Source organism: Acomys minous, assembly GCF_964271855.1.
Source record: "Acomys minous genome assembly, chromosome: 4".
NCBI classification, from domain to species: domain Eukaryota; kingdom Metazoa; phylum Chordata; class Mammalia; order Rodentia; family Muridae; genus Acomys; species Acomys minous.
This window is the reverse complement of record NC_140486.1, coordinates 85,537,892-85,561,338: the sequence shown is the minus strand read 5'-3', so window position 1 is coordinate 85,561,338 and position 23,447 is coordinate 85,537,892. Positions and strand designations below refer to the sequence as shown.

Below are 23,447 nucleotides of genomic sequence, written 5' to 3'. Positions count from 1 at the left end.
TTTTCAGAGATCATTAAACTAGAAAACTGAGTTGCAAACTTTCCACTGTCCATTTGCTCTTCCTCCACAGCCATGTCTTCCCATTGTCCTCCCCCCTTCAAAAAGTGAACAGGAGGCCAGTTGCTCGGAGCCATGTCTTCCCATTGCCCCTCCCCCCTCCAAAAAACCAACAGGAAGAAGTCAGTTTTCCTTGCAGGCGTGCTAACAGGGCATGGTTTCAGTAGTGTTCTCTTACCAGGGCTCATAGAGCCTACAAGGGAGTGACTAAAGACAGTCTCACTATACACCAAACACCAACTCACACACTGCACATAAAAAAATTGTGCCTTTAATCTACGGTGTTAAAGTTTCACAGAGGGATGACCAGGGAGACGGTACCTATTGCTCCTAGGGGGGATGACAATGAAGAAAGGGTGGAGCAACAGATGTGGTTCTGCGGGCTCTGCTTCCTCATCTCTACATGGTCACCGCTCCTTCCCCAGGGACCTCCCCTCACCCACATGCCTGGATAACCTTCTTTACACATGTTTTCCTACATCTACAGGTGTTGATATAGACAGACCAACAGTTAGGAAAAAAAATGAGTGGGACAGCTCACTTAAGACTGGAATGTTAAGGCTGGAGAGATGGACCAGAGGTTAAGAGCACTGATTGCTCTTTCAGAGGCCCCGAGTTCAATTCCCAGCAACCACATGGTGGCTCACAACCATCTACAATGAGATCTTTTGCCCTCTTCTGTGCAGACATACATGTGGGCAGAACTCTGTATACATAATAAAAAAAATCTTTAAATAAAAGACTGGCATGTTAAAGGAACAGCAGGAAAATACCTAGTTTCTTTTTCATGTGGATATTTGTAACTAAGTTTAGTAGTTTTAGCTCCTAGCACCTTCTAATTATCTATTCAACTGTGTTGTGTGGGTATCAGTGGTGGGATGACTCAGACAGCTTTGTTTGTACATTAGAAGCAACAAAGAAACCCCTTGACTTGGGAGGTTTGAAAATTATTTAGGTCCTTCGATTCTGAATTTTTCATAGGATATTTGAAACTCCGAGTTATGACCTAGGTCTGTCTCCTTGGGTTGTCATAAAGAGCAAAGAGACAGGCCACGTGAACACGCTTGGCAGCTTGTGAAAAGAATGAAAGAAAAAAAAATAAAGCTGCTCATAGTTGCATTTTAAATCTTGTGGCCAAGATATTGTGTATGTGTGTGCATGTGTGTGTATGTGTTTGTGTGTGTGTGCATGCATGTACATTAGTGTGCACGTGTGTGTATGTGTGTGTGATGTGTCTCAAGAAAAAAATTATCTTAAGGGTTTGTTTCACAAATCTTTCTGAACTTAGCTGAGCTCTTTGACTCTATCATCTTCTTGCTGTTATGGCTTTGATGGCAATGTGACACTCAGTGACACGGTTGAGTGAGACATCTTAAAGACGCTTATAGAGAACACACAGTCAGTGCCCAGTAAGTTGCTTTGAATGAGTAAATGACATCAGGCATTCTATGAAATGTCACTGATCACTATTAGCTCCCCTGGGCTAAGGTTGGTGCCTTGTTTGAAACAGAAGATGCTCACCGTTTTCTGAGGTGCTCACAAAATGCAGTTCTGGAAGCCCAAGTGGGGATATAAAAACTGGGTAGAATTCATCATTAAATTTAATACGGAGTCCTGAATGAGGAAACCAGAAGAGAACAGTGGGTCAATGGCAAGACAGAGCAAAAATTATCATCTGTAGAACTTATTTGCAAAACAAAACAACAACAACAAAATAACTCTAAAGGGCCCCGAGTCCCCTGGGTAGAAGTGGGCTGGGCCACCACGAGGTGGGAGGAGCATGGGTGCTTAGTTTACGTGTTTAAGCTAAAACATGCGAGGTAACACATACCCACTGCCGTGTACCCCATGACCAGCGGGGCTTTGGGGTAGCTGGCTTTCAGTTCCAGGAGGCCCTTCAAGGTCACGGGCACGATCCAGGTGGCCCTCGGCCCTCGGAACGTCAGCCTCCGCTTGTTTGGGTCCTCTGCCATTCTCTGCAGGGAAGCAAAGGTGCCGCGTTTCCCACCATGCCCACGGGCCACCTGGGCCACTTCAGCTTTCTCAGGAGACCTAAGTTCTAGGGATCAGGAAGGGGTGGAGCGAAACTTTCAAATCTATGAGATCACATCCTGTTGGGTATCCATAGGGACACTTGGGGTAGCGGAAGTGCCTTGGTCTGTCGCAGTTCTGCCCCACCGTTGGAGAATTAGAATTTTCGCAGGATCTAGCCTCTGAGGAAGAACTGTGCTCTGGGAAGACATACTGCACGGCCGACAACTTAGCTCACTGCTAAGTCTACATGTGCACACGTCCTGGCTTTTGTGTCATCCTTTCTATAAATGGCAACATTGCTACAGGTGAGAAGCTGAGAATAATTCCCTCCTCAGTTCCGGTGGAAACTTCAGGTAAATCTCTTTCCTTGTCCCCGCCTCCTGGCCCTTTGGTAAAGCAGTGAGCAATGTACCTTGGAGTGTAGTGGCTCTCCATCTTCCGGCTCAACCACTGACTACAGGAAAAATTGTTACTGAACGCTATTCCCTTAAACATCAAAAAAATCACCTATTATCTGTTTATTTGTGTATGTTGTGTGTCTATGTGTGCATTTTATGTCTCTCTGTGTGTGTTGTGTGTATATAAGGGAAACTGGTTTTTTTCTACAACCCTGCCTATATCTATCTAATATATCGATATTTAGGTATACAACTTTAAAATATGGACTCATACCAAGGTGTCCAAGTTCTCACACTCTGAGGGGCATGTGGCACTGGGTTCTGAGAAGCCAGGGGAATGTCCTCTCTCCTATCATGCTTTCTTCAGAGCGTAGTCTTGGAACAGGAGTACAGGTGAATCGTAAGTTGACATTATTTTCCTTTCCCTTTTCTCTTTACTAGCTTGAGCTGGTGGTTAACGGTAAGAACAGTACTAGTCCACTGTCCTATGTATCATTTTATTGTCGCTTTACTGTTTGTGTGACCTTCAGTTACTCATTTACACTCTAACCCGAGGATCTTGAGCAGTTGGGATTCAACCACAGGGACGCTGAGGTCCTGGCAGCACCACTCTTTCATGCTTTCTGATGGGATTATCTATTGGAAAAATTGACCAAGTCCCTGGAAATGACGTCGTCACGACTGACACACTCCCGCCTTTTAATAACCAGAGCTCAGTGGGTCTATGGCATAATACAAAAAGGCACGTGCCTCATCGTCATTAGGAAACAACAAAAGCAGAGCAACTTACGATCAGCTCAGGAGGAAATATAGGTTCCTGCGATGGGTCCAAGGGCTGGAACTCATCTTCATTGTACAGTTTGGTGCATATCTCAACAAAACACAAACAACACTATGGAGCTTCGGTGTTACCGAGGGCCACACGGCAATCTTCACGTGTGGAATCCCGCCTGACACACTGACAGGAAGCAAGGTGCCAGAGTCCCAGGACACTTCTCCCCTCACTCCCAGGGGCAAGCATCAGACTTCTGCACTGGGTCTCTGGTATTATTATGGGTATTTTATGAGCACAGAGGTGCCAGAGGTGGTTAATATTGATGGTCAACTCTCGAATCCTCTAGGCATGCCTGCAAGGGAGAGTCTAAGCTGGGTTAATAGGGATGGAAGGATCTGCCCTGAGTGTGAGTGACATCACCCCATGGCACCACCCCACAGCACCACCCCACGCACGACTCCACCCCACGGCACCGTTAGGAAAACCAGCTACTTACTTTTTCCTCTCTGCTCACTAAAGACCTGTCATCTGAATCCAAGCAGCACTTCCCAGACCCCTTCATTTGGCAAACAGTAGCCTCCTTGGGAAGGAATGCAGTTTAAGTCAACTTCCGTGGTCAGTTCTCTGAACACGCTGCCCAAAGTCCCCATATCTGTAACCGCCCTCTCCCGAAAGGGCGTGAGAAGGTGACCTGTGGATTCCCTACTTCTGCTTTTGGCTGAACAGAAGGAGGTCCCTGGAGTATCTGTCTCGTCTTGTTACTGAGTCTCCAATTCCCAATAAAACAGAGGTAACAAGCCCTGGGAATGTCACGCACATGCTTGTGGTCTTAGCACTTGGGAAATAGAGGCAGGACAATAAGGAGTTCAAGGCCATCCTTAGATGACCTTAGATACATAGTAAGTTTGATGCCAGCCTGGGCTGTAGAAAACCCTGGCTCAAAAAGAAAAAACAAACAAACAAACAAACAAATCAAAACAAATGAACAAAAACAAAAAAGGAGGGGCCAGGGATGTATGTAGCTCAACGGGCAAGCTCACGTGTGTAAGACCCTTGCCTACGTCCTTAGCACCACAAACGACAATAAATATGCTTAAACCTCTACCTGAGTATGGGAGGTCGGGTAACAAGCTATCCCACCATCCAACAATTAGAGAAAAATAAAGGAAGCATGCAATTTTGCTCAAGGTGAGGACGTGCACGCTGTCATTCTGGGCCCAGGAGAGGATACAGGGGATCAGAGTCCATGGCATCAGCCACTGGGGCTCCCATGCGAGGTGAGAAACACTGAGAAGAGTGCTGTGGTGGTCCACCCAGGCAGCTTGCCTTTATCTTCACAGTGACAGATCATGAACCGTTAGTGATGTCTTGGAAAGACAAAACGCCTTTAACGCTTTCTATATTAAAATGAAGATGAAGTAAAAGTTTGAGTTTATTTGCATATTATTGAAGTCATTATGAATTATTTGGAGGAATCAAATTGTGAATCGTTTAATTATAATTCCAGGACGTTTCCTATGGAACCAAAAGGTAACCTTCTGGGCCTGAATTCGTCAGTTGTTGCAATTATCAATTCCTCTTCCTCCTCCCACTTTTTCTTCCTTTCCCCCCTAATTCCTCTTCATCCTTTTCTATTTCTTCTAATGCTTTTAGTGAGAGAAGGTCTCCGCCGGGCGTAGTGGCGCACGCCTTTAATCCCAGCACTCGGGAGGCAGAAGCAGGCGGATCGCTGTGAGTTCGAGGCCAGCCTGGTCTACAAAGTGAGTCCAGGACAGCCAAGGCTATGAAGAGACCCTGTCTCGAAAGACAAAAAACAAAAACAAAAAAAACCCCAAACAAACAAGGAGAAGGTCTCACGCTGTAGCCCAGGCTGGCCCCGTAGTGACTCACTTTCCTTGGACTTTTGGCAAGCCTCATGTCTTAGCCTCCCAAGTGCTGGGATTGCAAATGGTGCCACAATATCCACTTTCCTTTATTATTCCCATCTTCTCTTATCAAGGTGTAGGCAAGGTCAAAGGGCGTGTGGTAATTTGGAGACAATGAATGCCATATTTAAAATCAAGAGTCTAGTTCCTGGTTTCACACGTACTAGCTAGGCTGGCTTGTTAAACTGGGATAGTAAAGCCTGTCTCAAATAATCTGGTTAAACTTGACGATGAGAAAATTCCACATAGTGTCTGGCACACAGACCCACTGTGAAGGTGAGAGCTGGTATTTGTAACTCCAAGACCAATTCTACTGAATTAACTAGGGGCTTGGATACTGTGAGCTGTGCACAGCAAAGGGACTGGTTCTTCGTATCTCTGTCTGCATCTTTATGTAGATTTTTATCTACAAAGAAGACCATATAGTTTTAGGCTGGATGATGTGAAGAAGGTGCTGTTTCCATAGGTGAAAAAATGGCAAAACACTGGTCACTATTATGATTTACTCTAAATAGTATCTTAGGAATTAAGACGAACTAGCCATAATTTGTAAGTCTTCCTGAAAATTTTTTTGTAATAGCATAAAAATATGTTTTCAATGTTGCTTTATTTATTTTTATTTATTTTTATATTTAGTTAAAGTCTCTCTCAAGTATCTCGGAATGACCTGGAACTGGCTGTGTAGCCAAGGATGACCTGAGACTTCTGATCCTCCTGATTGCAGTACTTCAAGCTTGCATTGCAAGCGTGCACATTAGTGCCTGGTGCATGTGCTGCTAAGGCTTCATGCACGCTGCACAAGCACTTTATCTACTAAGCTACATACACCCTTGTTCCTCAAAAAAAAAAAAAAGTATAATATTTGAAATGAACTGCTATAATTTGCATTATTTTTGTTCAATAAAAATGATATAAAAATAACTTTTATCATGAAAAGTGGGTCCTGAAAACCATGTGTTTCAAGACTGTCTGCATCTGTGCGTGTTAATCATATTTCCCAACGTTCTCTGGCTTCTGGGGTTCCTCTGGTCTTTCTTAGCTTTGAAAATGACTTGGGCTCTTGGCTTACTGCAGTCTTTGCTGCCTGGTGGTTAGATCTGGTAATGACTGGCAAGCTCCATCTTGGAAGCTGTCTTTCTGTCCCCACTATGCCACACTGGCCATTGCTAACATTTTCTTCTGCATGGGATACTGTGGAAATTCATGCTTTCACTACCCCTCACCCCCACCCCCACCTCCCAGGCAGGTGCCGAGAAGTTCTCTGCTCCGGGTTACTCCTGGTTCAGGAACAGTGTCTCTATGTTGGCCATCGGCTTTAAACCTAAACTTTTTAGCCCCAAACAGTATCCTTTTCTTTTCGTTTTAAAGCCTCAGTCACACCAACTTCTCTCTTTGTTCCTTTTCGTTTGTAATCAGAGCCTTGGACATTGGACATATTTTTTCTTGGCAGCTTTTCTACTGATCTTTCTTCAGCAACTCATTTCTTTTTATTTTATTTATTATTTTTTCATTGCAACTCATTTCTTTAATTCTGTATTTTATAATACAGCTCAGTGCCCCCTTTCTCTGTCTTTCCCTTCCCTCCATTCGCTTCAGTCTGCGTGCCTTCAATGTGCATGCCTATTGGATATGCTAAGTGTTTAATACCTGGCTTTCTTCCCTCCCACGGCCCTTTCTTTCTTCTACTGGGGGCTGAACCATGGGCCTCGTGTATGCTGGTTAAGCACTGTATCCCTATCTCTGGGTACATCCCAGTCTGCTTTGTGACTTGAGGCAGGGCCTCACAAAGTGCCCCAGGCTGCCCTTGGACTCCCTCTGTGCCCCAGCAGCACATCCTGAGAGTCTCCACGTTCAGGACTCAGCTCAGTTCCGGGCTACAAATCTGGCTGCTTCTGTTGTTTCTATACTTCATTTTCTTCAATAGATTATTCATGTATTGGAACGGTCAAATACATTTTATAAACGTCAAGGAAGTCTCAAACTTAAGGAAATAAGCAAGATGTGCTAAGGGTTTACTTATTTTTTTAAATTAAATTTATTTTATTTTATTTTCTGGGGGTTTATTTATAAAAAGGCAGCTGTGCGCTATTACACTCAAGAGCTCAGAGTGGCTGCAGCACAAATCTGAGTCCATCGACACAGCACTGTGGGTGGGGCAGGGGCTCATGACACCCCAGCCTTCCCGGGGAGCTACAGGGCCATTACGTTTGCTGGGAGAGGGGAGTCATATCCCTCAGTGGTGTAGCCACAGGCAAGCTCCCCTTACTGGAATAAATACTCTGCTTGCCCCCGCCCCAGGGTCATGTAAGCAACCCTAGTTAACAATGCAGGGTGGGGGGGGGGTACAGAAAAGAGAGACTTGTTGGGAAGAAGAAGAAGAAAGGGTTTGGCAGAGTGGGGGGGGGGTAAGAGAGGGAAATGGAGGAGACCACTATCAGAGTACATTACACACAGGCATAAAATTGTGGGAGAGTAAATGCGCACAGTAGGGCATCTAGCAACCTCCAGGGGCCAGGGAGGGTGATAGTGGAGTTGCTTTAGAGCCAGTGAGTAAAACAGGTGATTTTATGTGAAAAGGTCATCCACACATCAAGTCAACAGCAGCACACCAGCCTACGGCATTTTAACTTACCGAAGAGAACGTCTTCCCGCTCTCTACAATCGGTCGGTAGCCGGTGCATCGGCACAAATTACCTGGTGAGTAAAGAATTGGGTCTTAAGGTCTGATAAAAACAGACTGCACAGCCGGGCGTGGTGGTGCATCACTTTAATCCCAGCACTCAGGAGGCAGAGGCAGGCGGATCATTGTGAGTTCGAGGCCAGCCTGGTCTACAAAGTGAGCCTAGGACAGCCAAGGCTAACATAGAGAGACCCTGTCTCAAAAAACTAAAAAAAAACCAAAAAACAAAGAAACAGACTGCACACCTATGCTTAGTGTTTTCAGCAAAATAGCTTTTTCCTTCCCTCTGAAACCCAGCAAGATTCTTTGAAAAACAAACAAACAAACAAACAAACAAACAAAATGCTTCCCTTGGCAATGTTCTTCAAAACCAGGTCATATGATCACAGTTTTTTTTTTCTTTTTCTGAAACACCAGAGAAGCCACCACGTACTCCAACCAACGCTTCCTGCCTCATCTCAGGCCCACATCCTAAAAAGAATGCCCGTTATCTCATCACAGCCATGGAATGAGCAGGTTTTTCTTTTCCATCATGATGAGCAGCCTCACTACAGACCCAGAGCAATGGAGTCAGGAGAGAGCCGAAACAAACCTTTCTTCTCCCCAAGTTAATTATCCCAGGTCTTTTGTCATAGTAATGGAAAGCTGACCAACACAGGGACTGTTCGTCAAGGTCTCTGGCTCTGTTCTCCTGGGGAATACTTCAGTCAGATCTATTCCACCAAATTGCCTGAATCCTACAATAGGTGTATTGGGTCACATACAAATTCACAGTAGTTTACTTGTTGGATTGTAAGTTCTTGGATGTTCTTGAACCTTCTATGAAAGCACTGTCTGTATTCGATAAAACAGCTGACCTTGTTCTGTCACTCAACATTTCCAACAAACGGTTGGAAGTATGAGGGAAACAGCTATTTTTAAAGTAGCATGTGCACGTGGGCGTGGTGGTGCATGCCTTTGATCGAAGCACTGAGGAGGCAGAGGCAGGCAAGTCTGTGCGTTCTAGGCCAGCCTGCTCTACACGAGTTTCAGGCCCACCAGGGCCTATATAATGATGTCCTGTCTCAAGATTTTGCAAATGTGCTGTGCAAATTTTACAACCAGTTTGAGTGATGATTATGAGGAGATCCTAATAATACAGGAAAATTCCCAGACTGTTGAAATTGTACATAGAAAGTCAAACATACAACAGACGGTAAGTACTGAAATGAAATAAGCAATGTCAGTGCTTAAAAGATGGACAGAGCAGGGACGTCTTCGGCAGTAGTTGTCTGTTAGTGGATTTTTCTTTGCCTTTTAATTTTTGGGGAGCATTTTCTTAATAGAACACTAATTTTTTAATCGCAAAAATACACTTCAGTTATTAATGCTCACTACAGTGTTCCGCGTTTGGGGTAATATGTGCCGAGACTGGGCAGGCTTAAACACCCAGCAGAAAAGTGTGCAGAGTGATGCTAGTGAGACACGTGGAAGTGTGGGCTGTGGGTGAGTGCCTTCCTGCTCAGAGCATGGGGCTTGCCCAGGAAGACTCACGTCATACACTAAGACCTTCCTTTTTGGCTAGGATGTAAAGTTAGAATTTTTACTGTGGAACCGAGACAGATGCTAAGAACATAGTTAAGAGGCTTGAGTTAGAAATTTTGGGGAGGCAATGAATGTCTTCCTTCATGAAGAGACATAGAACAAATACTAAGATCTAGCATGAGGCCGGGCGTGGTGGCGCACGCCTTTAATCCCAGCACTTGGGAGGCAGAGGCAGGTGGATCTCTGTGAGTTCAAGGGCAGCCTGGTCTACAGAGTGAGTCCAGGAGAGCCAAGGCTACACAGAGAAACCCTGTCCTGAACTGAACAAAACAACAACAACAACAACAACAACAACAACAACAACAAAAAGACCTAGCATGAGCCAGGATCAGGGCATTTGTTTTGGGTGGCATACTCAGTCCTAAGCCTACAATACCGCAAGGAGCTCCCAAGGAGGACATAACTGCTGGTTGGCTGTGTATGCCTCAGCAGAGGGCCCCACACCTGTGCACATCTGGCACTAATTATATTAGGGCCTTATTCATAACAATAAAAAGAGGACATAAAGTTAGGAAAGGGAAGGGGTGAGTGTCCTAGGGGGGTTGAAAGGAGGCAATGGTGGATGGATAGGCTCAATGCACATTGTATAAACATGAAATTTTTACATAATAGAAAATATTTTAAAAACTAGCATGTCTATATTTTGTAATAATATACAGCCAACAGGTTGCATATGCATTTAAATAGGTAAAAAAAAAATCCCCAGAATACTTGCAACAGATACACTCTTCAAGCTGTCTTTCCAGAGTAAGATTATGCACCTAAACACTTAGTGTCTGTTCTCTCCGGCCTCAGTGCTGAGGACAGCACGCAGGGGTAGGCAGGTGTACTCCAGACACCCTCAGCTCATATTTTCACCACTTTCGTGTTGGCTGTCGTGCGAATCCTAGGCACAGACTCTGGGAGGTAATAATTTATCTCTGGATGCGGCCAGACTTCCTGTACCCAGGTAAACAAGCCAACCCAAACGCCAGAGTCAAGACCTCTGATTCTCAAAGCTCTCAGTCCTTCCTTTCGACTGGTTAGCAAACTTGTTGGTCCACCCAACCACGTTTCCGCACTTGGAAAAGGCCGTGATAGCATTAGCAACAGGCATGGAAATACCTTTAAAACCTGAGTAAAGGAAAAGTCATGAAGCTAATATCGCTTCAACCACCAGCCTAGGGCTGAAGAAGAAAGATGCTGTCAGTGTGTTTCCGAGGGGTGGGGTCCTCCACCTTCAGTTCCCTAAGCATTGCCTCCCGGAACCTCACCTCCAAGAGCCTCTGTGATCTGATCAGGTGTCGGCTCTGGGTGGTTCCTGAGCAGCGTGTAGATGGACATCACCATGCCGGGGCTGCAGAATCCACACTGCGTGCCGTGACACTTGGCAATCCGTTCCTGAGAGACAGAGGCACACCATCCACACATCAGACTGTTGGGCCTTCTTGCCTTACACGCTAGCCGGCAGTCTATGAGTATAGACTAAGCGTTCTGAAAATAACTACAGGAGAACGCTTGCTCCTGAAAGAAGAGGATTAATCTCTTGGGGTCAAGTGCATGCATTTTTTGCTAAAGGCCTAATAGCAGGTATTCCTAAGACCTTTTCTGTAGATCTAGGTTTTGTTTTGTTTTGTTTTGTTTTTAACCTGTGGAACAAGAAGGGTAATTTGAGAAATAAAATGAGCTGGAATTATTCTCATGCTTGATTTCTTTGTTTCTTCCAGGTACTCTGTCATATCAGGAGATTTATTCAACTTTTCTTCATCTTTAAAATTAGGGCGATAATGTACTTTATGGGACAAATGAATTGTGTGACTCACTCAGAAATCTGGGGGGGGGGGCACCTCCGTGCTCTTTCCTTTTTAGAGAAATTTTGAGGCACCAAATGTTATGATCTCTGTTTTAGAAATGAACGTCTATAGCCAGGTGGAATGAGGCAGAGGCAGGCAGATCGCTGTGAGTTCGAGGCCAACCTAGTCTACAACAAGAGTTCAGCACAGCCATGGTTACACAGAGAAACTCTGTCTCGACAAACAAACAAACAAACAAATAAAAAGCCAAAAAAGGAACAGAAATGATTGTCTATTTCATGTTATGGGGCTAGTCACACATCTAAATCATGCACATTCAATCTTACACAGTGAAAACAGTGAGGAAAATACCGATTTCTTTGCTCTGTGCAAAACCCTAAGCCACGAAGCTGCAGATGGGGTCGGGATTGTCAGTTGAGCTGCCTGTCACTTCACACTCAGCTGGCTGGCTTGATTCTAGTGTTCTCAGATAAACATTTCCTCCCAAACACCACGGCTTCTATAGTGCAAGCCGAAGAATACTCCATCCGTGGTTCACGTGAAAGGACAGACATGTTAGTGCTGGGAACAACATGGCTCTGTCGGGTTTATTGCTGCATTGGCAGTCGTCTCTGCTGCGGCAGATAGTCTAGGCTGTAGAACCTGCTGGTGTGTTTGACACTTGGCTTCCTTGGGGAGACAGACCTTTCACACGCATTTCCCTTTGCAATTTTCATTGTACAAATAAATGCCTCCGCTACCAATGCAAAGTAGTATATACACACCGAGGCATTTTAAGTGCATCTAGTTGAACTCAGCTGTGGATATGTTTAAAGACAACCAGCAGAGCCCCTGCAAATTTAACAACAGGCTTTCACCAGCAGAGTCGGGCCTGCTCCAGGGCAACCACTGAACAGGCGCGACACTCTTCCACCAAGACCTGGGAGAGTTATATCTACTCAGCGTGCAAGGAAACACTTGTATATGTAGAGCAAAGAGAGGCGGATGCTGGGTACCAGCTACCGAACACTACTATTCGAGTTCATGGCTGACAGACATGGACTTGTCTCTGTCGAGGGTAGCGTGCAGTCAATGAACCCTCAGCGTTCCAGCTATGGCCTTTCAAGCAGAGGTCCTAAGGCAGAGACTCTTTCCCTTTCTCCATCTACACTCAGCAGAAGTTCCTGCTCAGGTGTAGGAAAACAGTGCTGCCCTTTCTTGGACTAGCCCTCTAACCCTGAGCAACCACTCTCCCACATTTTAACTGTAGCAGGTATTTGGGTGATGTTTCTGAAGTCTTTCACACACAACTGAACTCTCCTCAGCACCCCATACTTTGGAACAGTGAGAAATGAGGAAGTCTATTTTCTATAAACTTTGGCTTTCTGCTTCATTTTCTTCTTTAGTCAGACTGCCACTGTCTTTTAGTTCCTGGCAAGAATGAAGGTCTCTTGTCTTACAGTCAATGACAGCATCTTGAAGAGATCTCTGAAAAAGATTCCTGGCTATAAAGCACAGACTCTTACAAAACAAGAATGCAAAAGCATTAAGGGTTCAAGCTTGGAGACCTCAGAGAACACACTGGACTAAGGACCATGCCTGTGCCAGCATCTGGTCCTCAGCACATCCACACCAAACTATGGACCATGCCTGAGCCAGCATCCTATCCCTAGCACATCTACACCAGACTGTGGACCATGCCTGTGCCAGCATCTGGTCCCCAGTCATCCACACCAGACTGTGGACCATGCTTGTGCCAGCATCCTATCCCTAGCACATCCATACCAGACTGTGGACCATGCCTGTGCCAGAATCTGGTCCCCATCATCTCATGATCTTACCTGCACAGGGTGAATCCTCTTTTTGATGCTCCCCACACCTTCCACTGTGGTAATGGCTGTCCCATGGAGAAAGCAGATGGGTACCAGGCACGCTGTTGCTGGGTAGTGGCTGTGATGGGCTTATGTAAAGAGAACACACTGAAGTCATGAGGAATGGGTGACAAAATTCGGTGAGTTATTTCAGTCCAGGAGAATGACAGGGCTGCATTTCCCCAGCCAGAGAGAAGAGGACCTGTTTAACCACGGTCTTCTGGACAGACCTAAGACAGGCTTTGTATATGACAAGTGATGGGAGCAAAAGGGGACACTTCCATTTTGGACCCCTATGTGACCTTCCTTCGCCGCCTTCTTATTTTATTCCTTTCTCCTTTAGGGCAAGTAAGGAAGTGTTCCTCCTTGAATGATCAATGTCCCCCAAAGCCCTTAACCCTACATAAAGAACTCCAGGCAATTAAGGAATGCTGAGAGTGGGAGAAATAGTCTTCCTCAGGGAGGAGCACACTGATTAGTTATCCAACACCAAGTGGCCAGCCCTGAAAACATACACACAAGTAACATTACTTAGCCTGAGCAGGCTATATTTAGGAATTCATGTGTGTATCTTTCCTCCCTGCCTCTCTCTCTCTCTCTCTCTCTCTCTCTCTCTCTCTCTCTCTCTCTCTTTCTCTCTCTCTCTGTGTGTGTATGTGTGTGTGTACACACATTTGAAAGAAAGCAAAGGGTGGCATATGGGAAGGTTTCGAGGGAGGAAACGGAAGGAAAACATAGAGTAATTATATTGTAATCTCAAAAATAAAATAAGATAAATGTCCCCCATAGGTTCATGTTTGGAGCACTTGTCCCCGACTGCCCGTGTTACTCTGTGGGGCTGTGGAATCTTTAGCTGACGGTGGCTGGGTGGCGGAAGCAGGTCTGGGCAGTGTACCTCTGAAGGTGACAACCTGGCACCTAGCTCCATCTGTGGCCCCCCCACTTCCTGACCCACTGTGAAACGCGGGACACTACCACTTGTTCCCTCCGCCACAGACGGAGGTGCTGAGCTCCAGCTCCCTCACTCTGGGGACTGAGATTTCCTGGAACTCTGGGCCCAAATAATTTTTTTTTTCTTTCTTTAAGTTGTCCCTGCTATGTATCTTGGTCACAGCGTTGAAAAGTTCAAAAGCAAAAAGAACTGTTTAACAGCAACAGAGAACGGAGCCGGGAGAGCTCAGAACACCGGACGGTGTGGAGAAGGGATGGAGGCGAGTGAGCATGTGAGAGACTTGGAGACAGGAGGGAGGGACGCATGGTTACAGGGAAAGTGAAGCATCACAGGGAAGGTTCCTGGTCCTTCCCAAGGAGCCCACAGCATAGCCAGGCCAGGGGAAAGGATACTGGACCTTCTTGTTCTTGGGATCATATCTCGACACCATCACTGTACAGGCACCGCAGCCTCCGCTCCCACAGCCGTATTTAGTGCCTGTCATACGGACTGGAAGGAGGAAAGTCAAGGAAAAGGGATTCAGGTTGTTGTTACCTCCTTGGATGCCGATAACAGGCAGCGTGTTTTCTGGTAGTCCTGGTCACAGATTCTTGCAGAAAGATTTGGTTCGAGTTGCTACTTTCATGTGCGCTCACTCACTGATGAGAGCTGAGGAGGGCCCATTCGAGAGGCACGCCAGCTTTCTGAAAACTGGGTCCCAGGGCATTTCTGAACATAAGGATTTCCCACTTGGGTAGTTAGCACAGTGGTGGAGGTCCTGATGCTTGGGCTCTACCTTTAGCATCCAAAACAGCACTAAGTGACCAGAAAGAAATAGCAAGTGCTGGCTCTTGTGGTTTATGCTTACTATTATAAGGATCTGGGATGCTGAGGCAGGAGGATGGCTGGGAATTTGATGACAGCCTGGGTGACATAGGGAATCTAGGGTAGCCTGGACTACACAGGGAAACCGTTTCACAAGAACAAAACCAAGCAAGGTGATGACGTGGCATTCCTAGTGGGGACAGGCAGTCAACGTACAGACATTTCTGCAGAGAATTGTGTGTACAGTCTTCCTGAGGAAGACTCACGGGCTGCCCGAGCAGCCCTCCTGCCGGCAGCTTCAGGGTTGCACCCAACAGCAATGTGGAAAAGCTCGTGGGCTTCTGTAGAATTCAGAATTGCAGGCAACGAACATGAATCCATGCACTTCTGTGGATGTGACAGAGGGCAGTTTGTGTGAAATTTATGAAAACCCTCCTGGGATGCTTAACTTTCCCCGGCACAGCAATGTATGCTTTCACTTTGTTATGGAATTAGAAAGCATCAGTTTAAGAGTTGGGGCTACAGTACAGCAGAGGACCATTTGCCTAGCATACGTGCAGCCCTGGGTTTAATCCCCAATTCAACAAATAACAATAAATCTTGAATGCTATCAATCCTGTACACTTGCACATTTTCTCAGGGAGAGAACAAAGGATGCATGCAAATCTTCTTCTTAAGGTGCATCCAGGAATCTACTGGCATTGGCTTGGGACCTTTTCTGGGTTCAGTTTTAAAGGATTTCATTGGGGGTGGGGGAGCCCATAACTGGCTTGGATGGAGGTTAAGACTCACTTTCTTCCTGTAAATTGCTGCCCTTGGTGAGGTGCTACAGTCAGGACACTCCTAGTTGTTAGGATAACGGGGCCGAGGAGTTCTTTGCAGCCTTTCCCAGAAGGCTTTGCATACCGAACTCTGTTCTTTAATTCTGAGTCAGTTACAGCAGCTGGCAGCTTGGGGCTTACTACAGTACTTTAGGTAGAGGGCTGAAGGCGGTATAGGTCAGACCTTATTTAAAGCACTCCAGTGAGTAGGGCCCGAAAGGTAAGGAGTCATTCGTTTCTGCTTCTGGGGTCTGGAAAATGTCAAGTCAAGAAATCCAAGTGCTATGTGGCTCAAAGATGGAGCTGAGTCTTCAGAGAGTGGTGCTGTGGATTTTAAAGCTGTACCGAGCGAGCCGTGGACCCACTGGCTTCTCTAGCTGCTTCGCCCTCTGGACACACCCATGAGCTAGTTTCAAGATTTCCCACCTCACCCTCAGAGAAAGTCCTGGTTGGTCCCTTCTGCATTCTAGCGGCTCACCTGGGGGCTCCTCATTAGACAGCGTGTCCAGATAAAAATAGGAGGCTCGGTTGAATCTGCACTTCAGATAAACAGTACAGGGTGAGTGTGCCCCACACAATCCCAAATGTAACCAGCTATGTTTTATTTTTATAAATGCTGAAAACAGAGCTATTAATCGAGCTGAACAGAAACAATAGGCTGTAAGTTTTTTTTTGTTTTTTGTTTTTTGTTTTTGTTTTTGTTTTTTTTGGTCCTTTGCATAGAAGAGATTTTTCATTGTCCCTAAAACGGACAGTCCTGCTATATACTAAAAGTTGCCCTATGTTCACGGGCAGATAACACATACAGGGAACATGCCACCAAAGCCAGACCTGGCCCTTCCGTTTACTGTTCTCGGTGCTTTATCCACTAGTCATTTTCCATCGCATCTCCCCATTCTCACCTTCGGCTCTTTACATCTGCCAGCAAAATCCTTGTTTCTTTCTCCCTAAACATGATATTTCCTTGCCTCTGGCCCTGTGCTGCTGAGCAACACCTTGGCTCCAACAATTCAGTTTTTGTTGAGAAGTTGTACTCGACCCTCATCTCATCCCCCCTCCCCCTCCCTTCCCTCCCTCCCCCCCTCCCTCCCTCCCTCTCCACGTCTGGCAGGGCATCCTTTCCTGTGCTCCACAACGTGGCTCCCATCGCTTCCTCTGTGTGTCTGGCGTGCTGTTTCCTTCTCTGTGATGGGCCAAAGGCAGCGCCTGTTTAGCTTCTTAATACTCAGTGCTTGATAAAACGTGCTGTTTGAATAAATATAAACTGTGCTATTTGTTTGTTCTTTTAAAAATGACTTTAAAAGTTTTAATTTTATGTGCATTGGTGCTTTGCCTGCATGCCTGTCTGTGTGAGGGTGTCTGATCTTGGAGTCAGAGAGCAATGAGCTGTCATATGGGTGCCAGGAATCGAACCCGGGTCCTCCAGAAGAACAGCCAGTGCTCTTAACTGCTGAGCCATCTCTCCAGCCCCTACTTGTTCGTTCTTAAGATAGGGTCTCCTGTGTGTCATCCAGGCTGGCCTCAAATTCACCATGTAGCTGAGGATGATCTGGAACTTCTGATTTACCCTTCAGAGTGTGTGCAGTATGCTGTACGCTACCACATATGGTTCCTGTGATGCCAGGGCTCGGACCCAGGGCGTCGTGAATGCTCGGTAAGTAGTCTACTGACCATCCCCAGCCTCCTTAACGAGTAAGACTTATTTTGAAAATTCCGGGGCTGGGGAGATGGCTCAGAGGTTAAGAGTACTGTCTGCTTGTGCTTCCAGAGGTCCTGAGTTCAATTCCCAGCAACCACATGATGGATCACAACCATCTAGAATGAGATCTGGTTCCCTCTTCTGGCCTGCAAGGTAAAAGCACTGTATACATAATAAACAAATAAATCTAAAAGAAAGAAAGAAAGAAAAGAACAAAAAGAAAGGAAGAAAGAAAGAAAATTCCAGGGCTGGGTGTGTGAAGGACTGTGTTCTGGAATGTACTGAGAGATCCACGTGCATGCTTTTATCCCAGAGCTAAGACCTCACAGAGCCGAGTTCACTGTAACTTTCTGCACCCTCGACCTCTGCAGATCCTCGCCGGCCGATGGGGGGGGGGGGGGAGGATGGGTGTGGTGCCTCAGACGGAGACTAAGGCCTCCTCAGCTGGCTCCTGACTGTGTGCATGGAGGAGGCGCAAAATAGTGTGGGCATGACACCTACACCAGGGCTCAAGTCAGCAGTCAAGTGGGGGCCTTACACTTGTGCAATATGAAGGGCACAATAGAAAGAAAGATGAAGTGTGTGCGCGAACAGGACCAGGCCCCTCGGAGGGCCCAGCGGAGCCCTCTGGAAGTGCTATAGGTTGGCACTGTCTCCGGCAGAGACGGGCAGTCCTTCCTGCCTGTAGCCATCACTACCAGGGAACAGGTGAGAGTTACACCACGCCCCCTTATCTAGGACTCCTGACTCTAAGCAAAAATTGGGGCCTCGAACCCCACAGAGACTCGTTTATGCAGAAGGGCATCGTGCAGAGAGGGTGTTGAGAAACTGGGGGCAAAGGTGTTTCGCCCTAGTGTTGGTTCTGGCCATGCTCAACTGAGAATCTGCATTTTCGGCTTTCGTTTCATCTTAGGGAGTCTAGAAAAGACAGAGCACAAGGCGTGTGTGTGTGTGTGTGTGTGTGTGTGTGTGTGGTTTAGAGCTGATTTGTAAAGGGAAGGCAGGGACAGGGTTCGCCGACTGATGGTGAGCTTTGCAGTGGCGAGTAGTGGAGACTGGGGGGGCGCGGGGCGGGAAGATCTATGCTGTGTGGACTGTGAGTGGAACAGTGGGTTCTCGTCAGATGTGGGCAGCAGAGCATCACACAGGAGAGCAGGCTCTAAAGGCGTAAGTAGCGAGAGGTGGGTCCGGAGAGAAAAATTAGGTATCAGGCATGGGCTGACTTTAGAACACTTTTGTCAAAGTAAGATCAGGGAGTGGTGAAGTGTTGTTTTAGAAGTGTTAATTGGGAGGTGGAGAGACAGGCAGAGACAGGATAGCCTTACCTGCTCACGGCTGCGTTCCTAGTGCCTGGCAACATAGCTCAGGTTCGCATGCCCACGAGGAGCCAACCTCGGGGCCATCCCTCAGGTACTGCCAACAGGTTTTTTTGTTTTTGTTGTTTTTGTTTTTTGTTTTTTTTTTGGTTTTGTTTTGTTTTTGAGAAAGAGTTGATCTCTCACTAGTCTGGAATTGGACAAGGAGGCTAAGCTGTCTAGTCGGTGTGCACTAGGTGCCTGCTTGTCTCTGTCTCCCTAGTATACCACACCTGGCTTTCTAAAATGCAGGGCCTGGCGGTGAATTCATGTCTGTGTGTTTGGATATATTCCTGACAGAGCTGTCTCCCTAGCCCCAGGGAGCACATATTTTTAACTTGAAAAATATTATAGTTTGACAGGAAGTTATGGAGCAGGACAGACAACCCCGTATTTTCATTACCCAGCTCTCCTCAGCTGATGACGTCCGCATGGCCACAGTAGGGTGGCAAAACCAGGACTTGGGCTAGAGAGATGCGCAGTGGGTAACAAACTGCTGCTGAGTCTGAATCTGATTTCGATGTTCAGAGCTCATGTGCTAGAAGGAGAGAACCGATTCCTTCAAGTTGTCTTCTTTCCTCCACATGTGCGGTGTTCTCCCCCCTTCTCTCTCTCTCTTTCTTAACAGATGTGAAAAAAAGACAAAACCCAAGAACTTAGCATTGGCGCTGCATTGGTAACTACAGTACAGAAGTTATGTGCATTTACATGCCTGGGTGTGCAGTTCCACACACGCTCATTAGACATGGTGTAACCACAGCGCCATCACTTGTTAGCACTCACCTCTCAGCATTGCACTCGGACAAGTTTATACCAACTATACTCAGACATTTATGCTAACACTCCCAAGTCTGGACTAACCACTGGCATGAATATGGGGCTCAGAAGTCATGAATTTGTTTCCAGAGTGAGCACTCATGGTCCAGGTGGAGGTAAAAATATAAAATAAAACACAAATCTGTATATCCATTCTCTGTATTCCAACTAGACTCCATAAAAGGAACCCAGAGTCACTTACTTAAAGTGAATGCAGGTGGATTTCCTTTCATTCTCTTAAAAAATATTTTTAAAAATTTATGTGTATGTATCTATATATATGTGCTAGCTCTGTCTCTGTCTCTGAGTCTCTTTGTCTTTGTCTCTGTCTCTCTCTGTCTGTCTCCCCCCTCTGTGTGTGGTGTGTGTGTATGTGTGTGTGATGTGTGTGATGTGTGTGTATGTGTGTGTGTTGTGTGTTGTGTGTGTATGTGTGTGTGTTGTGTGTTGTGTGTGTATGTGTGTGTTTGTGTGTGTGGTGTGTGTATGTGTGTGTGGTGTGTGGTGTGTGTATGTGTGTGTGTTTGTGTGTGTGTGTGTCTGTGTGTGTGTGTGTGTGTGTGTACCCGCTGAGACCAACAGAGGGCATTGGCGCCCCCTGGAGCTGGAGTTGTGAATTGCCTAACAGGTGGTGGAGAGCTGTCTGATATGGCTGCTCTGAACTGGACTCAGTTCTTCCGGGATGACAGTAAGTGTTCTTCACCACTGAGCCACCTCACCAGCCCTTCTGACAATTTTTAGCAGTTTGCTGTCTATTACAGTCAAAGGATATTAACTTTCCTTAGGTAGGACAGTAGAGTCATTTCAGGATCAGCATTCTCCTCTGTGACCTACATTGGGAAACAAGGGCAGGGGTTAGAGGAAGACACTGCCCTTGGTCATGGCAATCCAACTCTTTGTTTGGAGGACATGTTTATAATGCGGGTGGCTTTACAGAAATCTCTTAGTGATTCTTGGAGCCCAAAGTTTGAAGAAACAGTAACACTTTACTTCGATGTCTGAAGTTTCTCTCATCTATGACAAGCATTTCCCTGGAGAGGACCAGATGGGAGACAGACACACAGACATGACTCCGATAACTCATAGTCACAGGACGTTATAAAAATATGCTAGCCAGAAAAGGTGGTGCCCGGACCACGTGGACCCTCGTCATGGCTCCACCCTCACCTGAGCGCCGGCTGCTACTGGACTTGGCACATAGGAAGGGCAGCTTCCCCCCAGGCCCTGGAGGAACCCAGCCAGCATCTTTGCCAGGGCAGCCAGGCAAGATGAGGAAAGCAAGTCAGGCTGCAGCTGACCTGGAAGCGGAGCAGCACGGAACCCAGACATACACCGCCCCCCCCCATCCTCCGCAGTGTTCTGTATTGCCACCTCCCTTGAGCAAGGCAGGTCTCCTTTTAAAGTCCTTATAAGATAAGCCAATGAAGAGATCAGCCCAACACCCATGCTCCAGGCTCTCTCTCTCTCTCTCTCTCTCTCTCTCTCTCTCTCTCTCTCTCTCTCTCGTGGGGGGCGGGGCACTAAGAGAAGAGTGCCTCAGAGGCAGAGAATCCGAGTCTCATGTTCTTTAGTACCCCAACTGTGAAAACACGGAGATGGTTCACAGGCCGGGGACACGATGGCTGCAGGGGACAATGTTGGGAGGCCCTGCAGCTCCTTTCTTCTGTCCTTATTGCCAGATCAAGGCTTGGATTTCCTGTTATAGCATTCCTGGTAAACATTGAACTTTGACCCCTCCCATCAGCAGGTCTGTGATGGCCACACAGGCACACTGCTGCCCCCCCAGTTGTACCCGCCTTGGGTCCAAAGAGCACGGCATATTATAATGGGGTTCCAAAAGAAGGGGTAGACTGGTCTTGGAGAGATTATAGCCCGAGGGTGAGGAGCCAGGACTTCCAGCCACGTGAAGAAGAACTCAGGAGCCATGTGGAAAACAGAGACAACAGCAGGAGAGTAGCAACATGCAGGAAGTCAGACTGTAGCGCGCCCCTGAACGCCAGATAGCGACGAATCAGATGTTTTCAGGGACAAAGCATCTGGCTGCAGTCTGTTAGGTCTTTTGGGAAAGACACCACACGGGGACCTATGGACTAGCCCTGCTGTGACTTCACAGCCTCCCACCAGCTCTGGTCAGATGGAAGGGAGGGAGGGCTTGCGGGAAGTGAAAGGTGCCTGCGTGCCATCACTAAGGTACGTCCAGGACAGATAAGCACAGCCTGGAAGCCATGTGCTGCTGAGACAAGTTTCACACAGGAGCGTGTGCAGATCTAAGACCTGTGCTAAGTCACAGAAACAAAACAAACAAAAGGAGACTTGCATCGCATACCACTGTTTTCACGGAGTTAGAATCCAGACGTTCAGGCGCACGCAGACACCGCATCTATCTCAAGGATACACCTGCACTTCTAAATGGGCGCGTGAAAAGTAGATGGGAAAGACACAGGTCTGGAATGGTCATGAAGTCATGTGGAGGAGGCAGGAAAGAAGAGTCCCAGCAGACAAAATAGGAGCGGCACCTTGGGGGAGACTGTGGGGGATGGGCCCTAGTGGATGCTGTGCCTCAGTCAACTTGAGCCCTGGGTCTAAAGAAAAGAACCAGTCGTGACCACCACATCATCTTCAGGGTTGTGTAGATCACTCCTTCCCCCCTTTTGACATCTGTATAATCTGTCCTAGAAATATGTAAGATAAAATGGGCTGAAAGCGCCTACCCATCAGTTATGAATTCAAAAGATTGGAGACTGGTGTTTGGGAAGCCTGTGTGTGAGCACGGGCAAATCAGCACAGACCGTTTCCCCACACGGAGCAGCCCTCGGCTTTGCAATCCATAGGCGGCCACTTGGCAGTTTCCCCTTTGATGTCTTACGTTCTTTCAGCCCGTTCCAGGTTGCTACATCAGGCTTTCTTCCTGCCCTGCTCCACCCCCCCCTTCTGTCTGTCTGTGTGTCTGTCTGTCTGTCTCTCACTCTGTGTTTACAAGTTCACAGGGTTCTCAGACACAGCCTTTCCTTGCCTATTTGACTGGAAAAATTGCTAAGAATTTTGCCTTTTTCGATGTTTTGTTTCTTCCATTAAAAAAGAAAAAACAACCCAGCAATACAGGATCACCACGGTATGGAAAACAAGTACCACATGAACTTACTAAAATAGTATTTAGTTTTACTTGTTTTTTTTTTCCTTGCTAATTGCCACACACAAGTAAATAACGCATTCTTACTACAGAGAGAGCATTCCAAACTTCCCATACACTTGTTTTACTCTGGAAGAAGAGAGTTGAGAACATTTTCTGGCCCTGTCCTCTGTGGAGACTGCCCTCCGCCTGCCCCTCCTGCCCAGGTGCCTCTGGTCCAGCCAAGTGAGGCTGAGGGAATCACTATCATTTGAGAGTTGTTTGCTATCGTTGCCCTGCGTGTCCTGCCCCTCTCTGGTTAAAAGGGCATGGGTGAACTCAGGTGGAGCTCATATCCAACAAACACAGAAGGTATGTCACCGGGTCATCCCTTCAGCCCTGTCAGGTTCATGCCTGTCACCATACAACAAATAAAATGTTCTTTTTTTCCCTACTGGTTCTGAGAATGAAAAGCAAGCAGACACTTCATGCTGTCATAATTTGATGACAAAAAATAGAGATAATGATCCACGTTTAAGTAAAAAAAAAAAAAAAAGGCGCACCACAGTGAAGAATAACCCTGATTTTACCACGCATGCGTGAAAAGCCACATTGGTCATGCCAGAAACTTACCTTTCTTCCATTCACAAAAAAAATCAGCGTGTCAGAATCAGCAGCGGAAGGCATCGTGTCAATGGAATGCCCAGAACACAAGAATGAAAGCAGTGCCCCACTGGCAGGTGTATCTGCTTATCTATTGCAGCTATGTAGCAACGGGGGCGCCCACAGGTCTCT

General features: G+C 46.7%; 1 protein-coding gene across 4 annotated transcripts in view; it reads right to left on the bottom strand.

Annotated features, from left to right (window-relative positions):
• LOC311595701 (aldehyde oxidase 4) overlaps window positions 1-23,447 on the bottom strand; it is a 59,424-nt gene extending 35,977 nt beyond the window's left edge. The window contains exons 1-10 of one of the 4 annotated variants that reach the window (XM_084778662.1): window positions 23,286-23,447; window positions 20,316-20,373; window positions 14,441-14,537; window positions 13,067-13,175; window positions 10,707-10,833; window positions 7,822-7,883; window positions 3,761-3,844; window positions 3,280-3,360; window positions 1,889-2,033; window positions 1,579-1,671 (exon numbers count right to left, since the gene is read on the bottom strand). In XM_084778662.1, the coding sequence (XP_084634788.1) occupies window positions 1,579-1,671; window positions 1,889-2,033; window positions 3,280-3,360; window positions 3,761-3,844; window positions 7,822-7,883; window positions 10,707-10,833; window positions 13,067-13,175; window positions 14,441-14,537; window positions 20,316-20,373; window positions 23,286-23,339 (910 nt within the window). In that variant the 5' untranslated portion in view covers window positions 23,340-23,447. Of the gene's footprint in view, window positions 1-1,578; window positions 1,672-1,888; window positions 2,034-3,279; window positions 3,361-3,760; window positions 3,845-7,821; window positions 7,884-10,706; window positions 10,834-13,066; window positions 13,176-14,440; window positions 14,540-20,315; window positions 20,374-21,869; window positions 22,224-23,285 lie in introns of those variants that run through there. The other 3 variants (XM_084778665.1, XM_084778663.1, XM_084778664.1) reach the window with 3 other exon arrangements.